The following is a 13,735-nucleotide window of genomic DNA, read 5'->3' as shown; positions in this document are numbered from 1 at the left end:
TCATTGAAATTAAATTGTTCTGTTTAAGTTATTAATACATATAGATTTGATAAAATGTTTATAAATTATTTTTTTACGTTTCTTTGTTTGCCGTTTGTAAAATTATTCCAGTGAAGTAATAAGTAAAGACCAAATCTCAAAATATTTTTTTCTAATATCTATGATATTGATAACCAATAGCATTACGAACTAAATTTGTAGGAAGTAATAATGTAAATTGTATCGAATTACACTCTTATTTGTTTTATTAAATGAAAATACGCATTTAAAATTAAAAGGTATGTTAAGCATAATAAGCAATTCTTTAGTAAAGTAATTACTTATTTAATTCATATACGTGATAAAGGCGTTGCTTACATTTTAGGATAAATCTATAACAATATCTTATACTTTGAACTTTAGTTTGTATTCAAATGAATAACCAGAACTATTCCAAAAATTTAGTTTTATACTTGTATCAATTACTCTGTTAAAATTATATCTAATCTGGTCCACATTTTTTGTAATAGCAGCCAAAATTATTTAAAACTTTTTCAGAATAATGAAAAACACATTTTATATAAAATAATCATATTTTAATCATAACAATCAACAAAGAAGGCACATTTTTAAGACAATAATAAACATTATTACATAAGATTATCTAATTCATTTTGAATAGACTCAACTTGTAAAAAAATTGAATTTAATTCTTGATGTGTTAATTCTACTTCAGTAACATCACATTGACCAAAAAAAGATAGATAGGTTTTAGGTACTTTACTTTTTTTATGATACTCTGAACTTAATTCTGTATTAAGCTTCCACTGCAAATCTGGGTTATCTTCATATTTATTTAGTGAAGTGGATGCCAAGTCGTTAAGTGTTAACTTTGTTTCCGAAGACCAAATCTTGATAAAAAAGTTGACCTTTTCATCATTGAAACCAATATTTGATAAATCAGCTTTTAAGTTTACAGGCATAAAGATGAATTTGAGAATTCTTTTAAAAATGTAAAGTATAGATTTAATTGCTAAGAGTAATTGTTCATCGTTCACTTTAAATATCTTCTCAAGTTTTCTTCTTTCCTCTTCTGTGAAAATTTCTGTATCTTGGTTTTTTAATTTGACTACGATTCTTCTTAAAAACTGCTCAAATTTTGTCTCTTCCAACTGATTAATTAAATCAATACCTTTCTTCAAACTAAAAAAAAAAAAACATATTAAAAAATAGTAAGATCAGTAGGAGGTATGAGTTTAATATTTATAAAAAGTAACAATGTCATTAAGAAAATCAATAGATTATCATTATTTTTAACAACTAACTTGAGAAAATTAAAAACAATAATTATACCTTGGAGAAGTTTTTAGCCAATTGCACTCCATATTTGTGTTATATTAAGATTTATCTAGTTATTGACAACATAATATTAATAAATAGTAAAAAGTTTATATAACTTCCTGCACATCAGTTTCATAAGCATTACAAGTACAACATTAACAACAAATAATAATAACTAAACAAAAGTAATTAATAAAATACCAACACCCATAGATAGGTATGTAGATATTTTAAAATTGTTTAATGACTGTGACATTGCGACAGCTAAAGTTGTCAACTTGTCAATAAATAATCGCGACTGGCAAGTATCGAACCATCGACGCGATACAAAAATCGGATAAAAAATATGTTTCAATAATTTGATAACAAGCAATATTTCATTTGTTGCCTTTAACTTAACATCGTTCGATTAGCTTAAGCTTTGTTGCTGCTAAATTAGTGGACAAATATCGGCGACCATACCTTACATGTATAACATATTATATAATAAGGAAGAAGAATAGATCTACGTAAACAAAATTGGAATTGACTCGATATCATTGATTGAGAATCGAGATTTATTTTAATTTCTGAAATCAATTTCAATTCTTTATTAATGAGGCTGATAACGCAGCTACAAGCCTCACGGTTTTGCATTCCCTTTTAAATTTGAATAAAATAAATTAGGAATTACTCGATTATAATATAAAAAACGTATGAAATTTTAAATTATATTCAAATTTAAAAAATGTTCATGAAAAATCATATGAAGTTTGATTTAAAGAGACCCATAAAAAGCCTGAAGAGACTGAGTTGTTTGACATATAATATACAAACCAGAAGAGCAATAAAAAATTGAGAAGCGGACGTGCGAATTTCTTTTGTTTTTTTATTTCTTAATGTATATCTAATTCTACAAATTTTTATAACTTTATCACTGGTAACTTTAATTAAATTTTCAACCTCCGTGTCAATTCCAATATGACGACTACTAACTGACGTTACATTTGATAGATTGAGGACGAAGTATCTGTCAGTGTCAAATTGCTGGCATGTCGTGATTGTTCTCTGCGTGGAAGTTTTAAAAAGCGATATTTCATCATGTCGCTAAAAGTAGATAGAGTACCTGAAAACATAGATTTTCCTAAAGAAGAAGAAAAGGTGTTAAATTTTTGGAAACAAATTGATGCTTTTCACACTTGTTTAAATCAATCCAAAAACAAACCCAGGTTTGAAATTCTAACCTACACTTCATATTGAGACAAAAAGTAGAGAAAAACTTTATGCTAATTAATCAATTCTTGCAGGTACTCCTTTTACGATGGACCTCCTTTTGCAACGGGGCTACCACATTACGGACATATTCTCGCAGGAACAATCAAAGATGTAGTCACTAGATATGCTCACCAGAAGGTGAGATATAAAGTCATGAAACCGGATTTAATATATATGATAATAGAATGAGTACTGGTCTATTTTTATTTCAATTATCTTATGGGTCCAATTGCACATTACAGGGTTTTCATGTGGAAAGGCGTTTTGGCTGGGATTGTCATGGTTTACCTGTTGAATTTGAAATTGATAAGACTCTAGGTATAAAAGGACCTGAAGATGTTGAGAAGATGGGTATTGATAAATATAATGCAGAATGTAGAAAGATCGTAATGAAATATGCCAATGAATGGGAGATAATTATGACTCGTGTGGGTCGATGGATAGGTATATTATATATTTGTCTACGCTATATATTATATACATATATTTTTTTAAGTATGGAAATTAATCTTTCTCATTTGTTACAGACTTTAAAAATGATTATAAGACACTTTACCCTTGGTTTATGGAATCTGTGTGGTGGGTATTTAAAGAACTCTTTAATAAAGGACTGGTTTATCAGGGTGTAAAAGTAATGCCATATTCTACAGCTTGCTCTACACCATTATCTAATTTTGAAGCTGGACAAAACTATAAGGATGTGGTAGATCCAGCAGTTGTTATTTCTTTTCCTACACAAGAAGGTTTTTCTTTACTTGCTTGGACTACTACACCTTGGACACTCCCGAGCAACTTGGCCCTCTGTGTTAATCCCAAACTTACCTATGTCAAAATTAAAGAAAAGTCAACAGAAAATTGTTATGTCTTACAAGAGAATCGATTTCCAGTTATATTCAAAAATGTTGATGACTTTGAAATCATTGATAAATTTTTAGGTGAAAAGTTAAAAGGCTTAAAGTATACACCACTTTTTAATTATTTTGTGGAAAAGTGCCCTAATGCTTTTCAGGTACTTACTGATGGTTATGTTACTGATGATTCAGGTACAGGTATTGTACACCAGGCTCCATACTTTGGTGAAGATGATTTTCGAGTTTGCTTAGCTGCAGGTATCATAACAAGAGATCAAGATATTATCTGTCCTGTTGATGCCAGTGGAAGGTTTATAGAACCTGTAACTGATTTTCTTGGCCAACATGTCAAGGATGCTGATAAAAATATAATAGCAAATCTTAAAGCAAGTAAAAGACTGATACAATCTGGACAGATAAAACACAGTTATCCATACTGTTGGCGCTCCGAAACTCCTCTTATCTATAAAGCTGTGCCATCTTGGTTTATAAGAGTAGAACAAATGAGTCAGGATCTTTTGAAATCCAGTGAAGCTACATATTGGGTACCTGACTATGTAAAAGAAAAAAGATTTGGTAATTGGTTGAAAGATGCTAGAGATTGGGCTGTGAGCCGGAACAGATATTGGGGGACCCCAATTCCACTTTGGATTTCTAGTGATAAGCAAGAAATTATATGCATAGGTAGCATCACAGAACTAAGTGCTTTAACTGGTAAAGAGATTACAGATATACACAGAGAAAGCATTGATCATCTTGAAATACCATCTGCAAGGCCTGGGCATCCTCCATTAAAAAGGGTGACTGAAGTGTTTGATTGTTGGTTTGAGTCAGGATCTATGCCATATGGTCAAAATCATTACCCATTTGAAAATAAGAAAGAATTTGATGAGATATTTCCTGCTAATTTCATTGCTGAAGGTATAGACCAAACTAGAGGTTGGTTTTATACATTGATTGTCCTATCAACAGCACTGTTTAATAAACCTCCTTTCAAAAATTTAATTGCTAATGGATTGATTTTGGCAGCTGATGGTCAAAAAATGTCTAAAAAAAAGAAAAATTACCCTGACCCTTTAGAAGTAGTTACTAAATATGGAGCTGATGCACTAAGACTGTACCTTATTAATTCTCCAGTTGTTAAAGCGGAAAATCTTCGTTTCAAGGAAGAAGGTGTTAAAGATGTTATTAAGGATGTTTTCTTGCCTTGGTACAATGCTTTCAGATTCTTAATGCAAAATGTTGAAAGAATTGTTCAAGAAGACAAAATAGACTATAAATACAATGAAAATGTAGTCAGAGAAAATGTGATGGACAAATGGATTACTTCCTTTACACAATCGCTAATTAATTTTGTAACCAAAGAAATGTCAGCATATAGATTGTATACGGTTGTACCGAGATTGACGAAATTTATTGACCATCTTACTAACTGGTATGTGAGAATGAACAGAAAAAGGCTAAAGGGAGAAAATGGGCTTAAGGACTGCCAAGTAGCATTAGATACCTTATTTGGGGTTCTTTTCGACATGGTAAGAGTAATGGCACCCTTTACTCCATTTTTAACTGAAGTGATGTACAAAACTCTGCGTCAACTCATAGTTGGAAGTTCTTTGGAAAGTGTACATTTTAATATGATACCAGAACCGAGACTAGATTTGGTTGATACAAATATTGAAAGAGCTGTTCAAAGGATGCAAGCTGTAATTGAACTTGGTAGAGTTTTAAGAGATAGGAAAACCATCCCTATAAAGTATCCTCTACCAGAAATGATAATTATTCATCAAGACCAAACTTACTTAGATGATATAAAATCTTTGCTGACTTATGTTGTAGAAGAAATGAATGTTAAGAAAGTCGAATTAACAAGCGATAAAGAGAAATATGGCATAACATTAAGAGTGGAACCAGACTATAAGATCCTTGGAGCAAAACTAAAAGGTGATTTCAAAGCTGTAACACAAGCATTAAAAGATCTCAATAATAGTGACTGTGAAAAGCTTATCGCCAATGGATATGTTGAGCTAGTTGGACAGCGTATTGATGTTTCAGAAGTAAAAGTAATTTTCCAGGCTAAAGGCAGTGATAAATATGAAGCACATAGTGACAATGATGTTTTGATTTTGCTCAATGTTACACCTGACCAAGAAATGCTTGATGAAGGATTTTCTAGGGAAATAATAAATAGAGTGCAGAAACTTAGAAAAAAAGCACATTTGGTGCCAACTGATGAAGTGGATGTTTACTTCGAAGTAAATAAAACTAGTGACATATTACGTATCATAAATTCACACCGTGAATTTATTGAAAATACAGTAAGAGCACCTTTAAAATGTATGGAAGAACTTTTGCCATCTAAACCTCTCATTATTCAAGAAACACAAGAGTTAAAAGGTTCCCAGCTCAAGTTGGTAATTACCTGGAGAAAAGATATTGAAATGCCAGTCAACCCTTGGGCTAACATAATTTTACATGGCATCAAACCACGTTTTGGAGTAACGTCAAACAATGGTAGCATTATTCTAAAAGGAAAAGATAACAAATATTTGTCAATGGATAGTTTGTGTCAACAAATTGAAGTTTTGTTTGGTATTTATGGAATGAAATATATGTTATGGTGTGATGGTGCTGAAGTAAAAAATACAAGTGACCTTAATGGTAAAACCATTGTTGTATCACCATCTAAACCTATCGACATTACTTCTCAAAATAATCCATTTTGCAAGTTTGTAAACATAGCTAATGGTAAAAAATCTGCTACATTTTTCATTGAAAATCCAGTTGGAAAAATAACTCTGACTAAAGAAGAAGCAGTAAACTTTGTTTCGGATTATTTGGAAATAAAGCCAACTGATGTTGATACAAAATTATTTGAATAAGCGGATATTTTGTGGTTCCCTTTGTAATTTACCATATTATGCGATGTTATTACTATGGAAAAAATGCCTTTACACTTTTCTCCTTGGTTTCAAACTTACTTTCACTAGTCAAAGCTTGTGAATAGGTATAGATACTAACTGCAGTATTTTACCACCTCATCTGTAGTTTGTAGCAACATGATGTTATTTATTTCAATAAACGCTTTTTATAAATTTGTATTATTTTATCTTTGCTTCCTCTGTCTGTTTACGCTTTTCGAAAACTCTAAAGTCACCGCTGAGTACGATCGTGAAATTTCATGAGTTACGTTATATATTTTGATGATAATTAATCATAATGATACTCATCGTAAATTTTTAACGTTTCACGACTTCTCGACCGAATTAGTTCGATAGCTTTTGTCCTATGGTCTTGCAATAGGTGATGCATTATATATATTTCCGTAAACGAATAAGAAATAATATGTCTGTTTGCGGTAAATAGAAATTACTCTACACTTTGTACTTTTTCCCAAGAGCAATTGTTAACACAGGGTAATTAAAATGAATTCCGGTAAAAAGATAAACGTGATCAGGGAATTAGAAGCGGATTATTGTAAAACAGTTTTAATTGGTCGAAAAATAATTCATTAAAGAAATTTGATTATTTATTATAGAGATTTACGATGATTCTTGTTATCTGTACAATTATATAAAAATAATTTTAACGTACTTACCAAAAAAAATTGGCATTGTATAAAATAGAAACAGATAATAGGGACTTCTTGCTTAAATGTACTTATAATTTCTTAAAACATTTTCTGAAGTACGGGTCCACTGTCTAAATAAAACACGTTAAATTAAATTAAACTTTATTTTAAACGTTCTCTCATAAATAAAACAAAATAAGCATTAAATATGATCATTGTCTATAATTCAATTATTTTGACACTTGTGTAAGTGTATCGAGAATTTATTACACCTTAATAATTCGTGAACATTGATCTAAGAGGTAATAGAAACATACGTCGCCGATATTGTAGTACATATTTATTTGCAATAACAGTTTATTTAAATTTCATTACAGATAAAACAAAAGCCGTTTCTTTTTAAAACTCACGCTAACTGTAAAATCAATAAATTGATTTTATATAATATATATTCATATTTGTTTAGGATTTCGATATTGTATTTACATAAATCGTCACAATGAGAATAATAACTATTTCATTTATAAAAATCAAACTCACTTTCAGAATATCAAATTAATTGAACTAATATTTAATTTATAAACAATACATACAATTAGGTATTTACATTTTAAACAATTTTTCATTTATGTATAATTCAAGTAAATCACAATTAACATTTTACAAAAGTTAAACGTTTTTATATTGGAATTTATTTCTTACAAACTTGATCAATCAAAAGATTGTAGCAAAAATAATATAATTCGAATACTGCACACTCAAGAATAGAAGTCGAAGGTAGTAACTAGTAAGGCTAAAGTGTTTGGGAGTAAACACTGGCGCGTATTTTTTTTTTAAGTTTAATCCAGCTATTTCATTCGGTCAAAGCACTTATGAATCGGTCTATTGTTGTCGTCTGATATTATTTCGTGGCTCTACCAAATATTAGTATAAAATAATTAAACTTTACATCTTTTCTGAATATTTCTTATATTGCGTTTTCTAATATGACATTAACGTTAAAAGCTCGATACAAATAAAGTTTACTGATGAGATTTAACACGATTTAGGTAGCGATCTGAATTTGATATTGCAACGTGAAATTGAAATGAGTTTTGAATGTTTATCATGCTATCTTTTTAAGCAATTGTTTATGTGATAATTGTGCAAATTCAAAATAACATGATCAAAAATTTTGGTAACTTATTTAAATTGAATTTTAATAGTACATGCTGTACATAACTTTGGTGATTAAATAATATTAACCTATAATATTACAATTAGTTAACCGATAAAAACAACGAAACCGTCTATTGACAGTGTAAGAATTGTAGTATATACGTATATATTTATATTATAGTATGCGTCTTTTATAAATTCATACATTTTTAAAAATAGGGGGTGCTAAAGTATACTTTATAGTGCCTAATATGTTAATAATAAATTAATAAAAGAAACGAAAAATGCTGAAGTTAAAAATACCGTAATTGTGAGCATACATAGGATTAGTTTTATAAAACCTTACAAAAAATTAGATAGAAAACTAAGGTTTAGTGAAGTTATAAAAATAAGTGGTATAAGCTTTTATTATAACCAAATAATTAGTAAATAAAAATAATTTTGTATTTTATTGGAATAAAATGCCGGTCTGACGTCTGTTGCCAGATTATATCACAATACAGACAAACGTACATGTACCGCTTGTGGCATTTATGTAAAAATAGATTTAAAAAATAATATCGCAGCCACCTTTCATTATGTGATCAATAATACTGTTCGTCAGAGCGTAATGTTATGTATATTATTTTTATTGCTTATTTTTTATGATTTTAAAGAACGTATTGCTTTGGAAATCAATCTGGACGTGTAATTTCAAAAACATCACATTCATATAAATAATTATAAACACTTATACCTACTAATATAGGATGTGCGAATTAAAGAATATATTTTTTATTAAATGTTATAGATTACAATGAATGTATCGAAACGTTCGTAGGACGCGAACGGACAATGTGAGTATACAGATAGACATACATATATTAAAACGTTACACATATCAAGCCACGACAACAAACGTACGGTAAATAGAAGTATATATTTTATTATGCGTCAACAAGTTACAAGTATAAGAGTATGTGCACTCGTATAAGCTAAATATCTCAAAGGGTTATCGTTAACAAGGTAAAGGCTCCGACCGCGGTCGAATTCATAAGTTTGCAAGTATTGCACTCGAAGAGTTCCCACTCGGCGTCCGCGCGGGAGACGCGCTAATAAATAAATCGTTCTCATCTACGACGAGCTTAAGATAAATATAGCGAATATTTCGTACTAGATATAACTAAAGATTCATAAACATTTGTATTACGCTATAAGATACAACATCGCCTACTCAGTGACTAGTCTAACGGCGTACAATCGTCGCACGACATGAACAGCGAACAATAAACTCATCACATCGGGACTCGGACCGCGGCGTCTCGTTTGCTTATTCGCCACACCTGGAAAAATATATGTGCAATGCGTATTATGATAAAAATTAAATGTCGTAAACATCATTTGTCTATTGTTATAAGTTCGATCTATAAAAGGTAGATATATTTTTGATTTCCTACAAGATATAATAAATCTCTTATAAAGTAAAGTATCTTAAACATGAGCGATAGAAATAATCAGCTCTAAAAAAGCGACTTTAGACCAAAAATGATAGCAGTTGTCTCTTCAATAAAAAACGTTTTGATTTTAATGTCCGATCGATTTCGATGCATTACATATGCTTTTTTAATGCAAAATACTTAAAAATCTATATTTGTTATGACATGATGTGATAAAATCCCGAATAACACCATTTTATGAACTTTGATTGGCTGACATTAATATTATAAACTTCTCCGATGCGCTGATTGGCTAACAGCTACAAGGGCTGGTATTCTGTATTTATCAGATATAAGATTAGCAAATCAGCGTTTAAGTTTCTTTGTCTCGCTATTGTCCTAAACGAACTGCGACATATCGGAGCTGCTCACTATGTGTAGTGCGGGTGGTGCGCGTGGTGCGGCGCGTCGCGCTCGGGCAGCTTGCGCACCTTCATGGTGCCATCCGCGCCGCACGAGAACAGCCGTCCCGCTCCATCTGCACGCAGAACAAACAAATCCAATCAGAAATTTGAAATTATAATAATTCAGATTTAAATTTCGAATACTAGATAACTGATTACATACATAAGTAAAGTAAAAGTAAAGTACATAAGTAAAGTAAAGTACATACATATACACAATATATTATAATATAATGTACACAATGAGTTACCTATATGTATTTGCGTTACGCCCTGGCCGATGTGCTTGAAGAACGAGCTGCGCGCATGTTCACCTGCGAATGTGTGCAGGAGCTGATGCGTCGCTAGCGAGAACACCTGAAATGAGAGATATTGAATATTACGAAACGAAAGGACTTGAATATTACGTCTCTGAAACCAAAATCGTAATCGACGGTTTAATAGGCTAATTGACGGGTTTTCAAATTCCATTTTATATTATTTAGTAGAGGTTAAGGGACCCAGTAAAAGTTGATTTTTTTATTTCTAGTACATATTTGCCGAAAAATATCATATTATATGCCTCCGAAAACACAGCAATGAAATGAAGAAGCAGTCCTTATGATTCTGTACTCTTTTCTTACTACCATAGATAATTAATCTAAAATACCTTCTATTTCTGGCACCAGAGGGCGCCATAAGTACTTTACCGCCATTGTAGCTGTTGAGCGTCATTGCATTCTTGTGATTCGTTCGAATTCATTCGAAATTTTTTTCTTAAAATACAAAGCATTAAAAAGTTTGTTAAAAAGTGTACTAAGTGTAGGATTTAGTGCCTTTTGAAAACACAGCAGTGTATCTCACTACAGAGATGGATCCGGTAAGTAGTGGTAAGGAAAACGAGCGTGTCGGTACTGTTGCTACGGATGGAGAACAAATACCGTCTACGAGCTCTGTGTCTAGATCGTCAGGGAACAGTTCATCCTCGTCCTCGGAGTTCGAGGATGGTACTGCATCACCCTTACCAAATAAACGATCTCGTACAACAGTACGTAAGTACAGGTCAAAAAAGTTTTTACCGATCCGCGGGTTGATGTTTTAATGTCACAAATGGCGTACATTTCTAATTATTTCAGTCTATGTATTATAATTCATCGGATCAACAGAATTATAATAAAGCTGTTCCTAGTACTAGTAGTAATAACAATTTACAACAGTTTCCTAATAAAAATTTACAATTTCCTAATAATAATTCAGAACAATTTCTAACATTACCTAGCCAACCCGAATCAATGTCGCTTAATTGGGGTTCCCTAAATACAGATGTTGATAGAAAAAAGATTATGCCAACTAGTGATAAAGAGAGATATTTAGAATTAAATAAGTTACAACAATTTGATTCTCAGGCTTGGAAAGGCATTAGGTATAAGCAAGTTTTACAGAGTTGTTTAGCAACACCAGGGTTCACTGGGCTTCAAGTTAACGATGAATTATGTCACTTTAATAAAAGCAAGGACTACCTTGCTTCAACTGAGTTACTTTTAGCCGGGCTATCCAATCAAGTATTGGAACAACGTCAATTATTAAAAACAGGTTTACAAACTATTGTTGACTGGGCTTGTACTAATTCTCAGAACTTAAATCCAAATAACTTGTTTGAGAAAATTTCTGACACTTTTGGACCTGGATCTTTATGACATAAAAATTCAAAGACCACTATGCAAATTATTTGTGGAAAGCGTTCTGAATGTATAGAGGTTAGGCGTGAACGCATTCTTAAAGAAATAGGTAATGACAACCTTAAAAATACTCTAAGGAATGTCCCGCCCAGCTCTGAATACTTATTCAGTAGAGAGGCTTTACAGCCTATAATACAATCCCTCGGAGGGTCTCAAGTCTGGTTGAATACACCAGCCTATTTAAAGGAGAGGAAGAACCCAGAGCGGGGAGAACATATTTTTCAGAATAAGAAGGTTAGTAATAAATATAAAAACAAGAAGTTTGATAGGAAATTCAAACATTCAGTGCATTCATTTTCCATAGAGAAATGGTCGGAACTAGGGGCAACCCAGTTTATTTTAAGGTCAATAGCAAATCACCGCTTACCTTTCAGGAAGAAGCCTCCTCTGAAATACCCTACCAGTCATTTTTTGGAATGTCTAGCAACCAAAGTTTCCCCAGAAATGACTCAAATGATAGAAGAATTGAAGAGCAAGGGTGTGTTAGAAAAACCTTCAACTATAGACCCGGGTTTCTTTTCAAAGATGTTCCTAGTCAGGAAACCAGATGGTGGCCTGCGCCCAATTTTCGACCTCAGGGGTCTGAACTCATATGTAGCAACGAGACATTTCCATTTAATAGCACAAGTAGATGTGATAGAATTCCTTCAGGGGAACGACTGGTTAGCCAAGATCGATATCCACCAGGCGTATTTTCATCTGTGTACCGCGGAGACACACAGAAGATTTTTGCGTGTCATATACAAGGACGAGATCCTCCAGTTGACAGCATTACCTTTCGGCCTGTCCTCAGCGCCCCGTACGTTTGCAGCAGTCTCAAACTGGGTGGCCGAGGTCCTCAGAGGTCGAGGTATACGTCTCATTGTGTACCTGGACGATTTTTTACTGGCCTGTCAGGACAGAACCAAGCTATTGGCACAGGTTGCGGAAACACTGGCTATCTTGGAGTCCTTGGGATGGTGGATAAATTACAAGAAATCCATTACCAATCCCACACAAAGGCTGGAGTACTTAGGTCTAATCTGGGACACTCAAAATCGGACAATAGCCTTACCAACTCAAAAAGTTGTAAGTATAAAAGACTGCCTGAGAGGCATGTTGCGCCGAGACAGCTGCTCGTTAAGAGAGCTTCAGAGGATGTTGGGCATGTTAAACTTTGCCAACCACGCGAATCCTCAGGGCCGGCTCCACTGCCGGAGGTTACAACTCTTCCTAAAAAAGTTTATTGGGAAAGGCCCAAAGAGAGTATTGACTCCCAGTGTGCGAGAAGACTTGAGGTGGTGGTTGGATGCAGTAGAGAGCAGTTCAACTCCACTAGAAAAGAGACAGGTAACTCATTTCTTAACCACAGACGCAGCGGATGCGGGCTGGGGAGCGAGTCTAAACGATCAGTATCTGTCAGGAAGGTGGGCTCCAAACCAAAGAAACTGGCTCTCCAATATGAAGGAGATGTATGCCGTCTTTGCAGTGATCAAGTCTCAGAATTCACGGTTACAAAATGCACACATTCTGGTACAATCGGACAACAAAACCCTAGTAGCGTACATCCGGAACCAGGGCGGAACCCGATCAATAGACCTATTAGGACTAACAACCAGGTTGCTGGAACTGACTTGTCAGCTCAATATACAGATGACAGCATTCTACTTGCCAGGAAACCTAAACGGCATTGCAGATCGCTTGTCAAGAGGAAGACCAATACCAGAGTGGCATCTGCTGCCACCAGCCACAAAGAGAATATTCGACCTTTGGGGGATTCCAGAAGTAGATCTGTTTGCATCAAAAGAGACCGCTGTTGTACCAAGGTATGTGACTCTAAACTCAAGAGATGGCTCGGCTCTTTTTTGCGACGCCTTCAGCCAAAAGTGGATCTTTCAAACAGCATGGATATTCCCACCTCCAAGCATGATACCCAGAGTCTTAGCACATCTCAACAGCGCAGTGGGGATATACTATGTAGTAGTGCCCCAGTGGACCCAATGCTTTT

General features: G+C 33.3%; 3 protein-coding genes across 3 annotated transcripts in view; 1 reads left to right on the top strand and 2 right to left on the bottom strand.

The window, feature by feature from the left end:
- Positions 1-553: 553 nt before the first annotated feature.
- On the bottom strand, positions 554-1,580 carry LOC124534974 (COMM domain-containing protein 10-like). Its single transcript, XM_047111006.1, has 2 exons — positions 1,333-1,580; positions 554-1,182 (listed from the first exon to the last, which is right to left on the bottom strand). The coding sequence occupies exons 1-2, from the start codon at positions 1,362-1,364 to the stop codon at positions 630-632; spliced, it is 585 nt and encodes a 194-aa protein (XP_046966962.1). The 5' UTR covers positions 1,365-1,580; the 3' UTR covers positions 554-629.
- Positions 1,581-2,313: 733 nt separating this feature from the next.
- On the top strand, positions 2,314-6,521 carry LOC124534581 (isoleucine--tRNA ligase, cytoplasmic). The gene is made up of 4 exons (XM_047110498.1): positions 2,314-2,528; positions 2,607-2,712; positions 2,817-3,018; positions 3,102-6,521. Exons 1-4 carry the CDS (start codon positions 2,401-2,403, stop codon positions 6,302-6,304), a joined length of 3,639 nt encoding a protein of 1,212 aa, XP_046966454.1. The 5' UTR covers positions 2,314-2,400; the 3' UTR covers positions 6,305-6,521.
- Positions 6,522-7,143: 622 nt separating this feature from the next.
- The window catches only part of LOC124534553 (dmX-like protein 2), a 50,866-nt gene continuing 44,274 nt past the window's right edge, over positions 7,144-13,735 (bottom strand). Inside the window, exons 60-62 of the mRNA XM_047110452.1 lie at positions 10,282-10,387; positions 9,999-10,104; positions 7,144-9,473 (exon numbers count right to left, since the gene is read on the bottom strand). Coding sequence (XP_046966408.1) covers position 9,473; positions 9,999-10,104; positions 10,282-10,387 — 213 coding nt within the window. The 3' untranslated portion in view covers positions 7,144-9,472. The remainder of the gene's footprint in view (positions 9,474-9,998; positions 10,105-10,281; positions 10,388-13,735) is intronic.

This window comes from Vanessa cardui, chromosome 13 (genome assembly GCF_905220365.1).
Source record: "Vanessa cardui chromosome 13, ilVanCard2.1, whole genome shotgun sequence".
Lineage (NCBI taxonomy): Eukaryota > Metazoa > Arthropoda > Insecta > Lepidoptera > Nymphalidae > Vanessa > Vanessa cardui.
The sequence above is the reverse complement of the archived record's forward strand: the minus strand, read 5'-3'. Positions and strand labels throughout refer to the sequence as shown.

Coding starts and splice junctions, on each gene's coding strand:
- LOC124534974 (XM_047111006.1), bottom strand. CDS start 1,364: ATGGAGTGCAATTGGCTAAAAACTTCTCCAAG. Junction 1,183..1,332: donor TGGCTAAAAACTTCTCCAAG/GTATAATTATTG, acceptor TTTTTTTTTTAG/TTTGAAGAAAGGTATTGATT.
- LOC124534581 (XM_047110498.1), top strand. CDS start 2,401: ATGTCGCTAAAAGTAGATAGAGTACCTGAAAACATAGATTTTCCTAAA. Junction 2,713..2,816: donor CTAGATATGCTCACCAGAAG/GTGAGATATAAA, acceptor TGCACATTACAG/GGTTTTCATGTGGAAAGGCG. Junction 3,019..3,101: donor TCGTGTGGGTCGATGGATAG/GTATATTATATA, acceptor CATTTGTTACAG/ACTTTAAAAATGATTATAAG.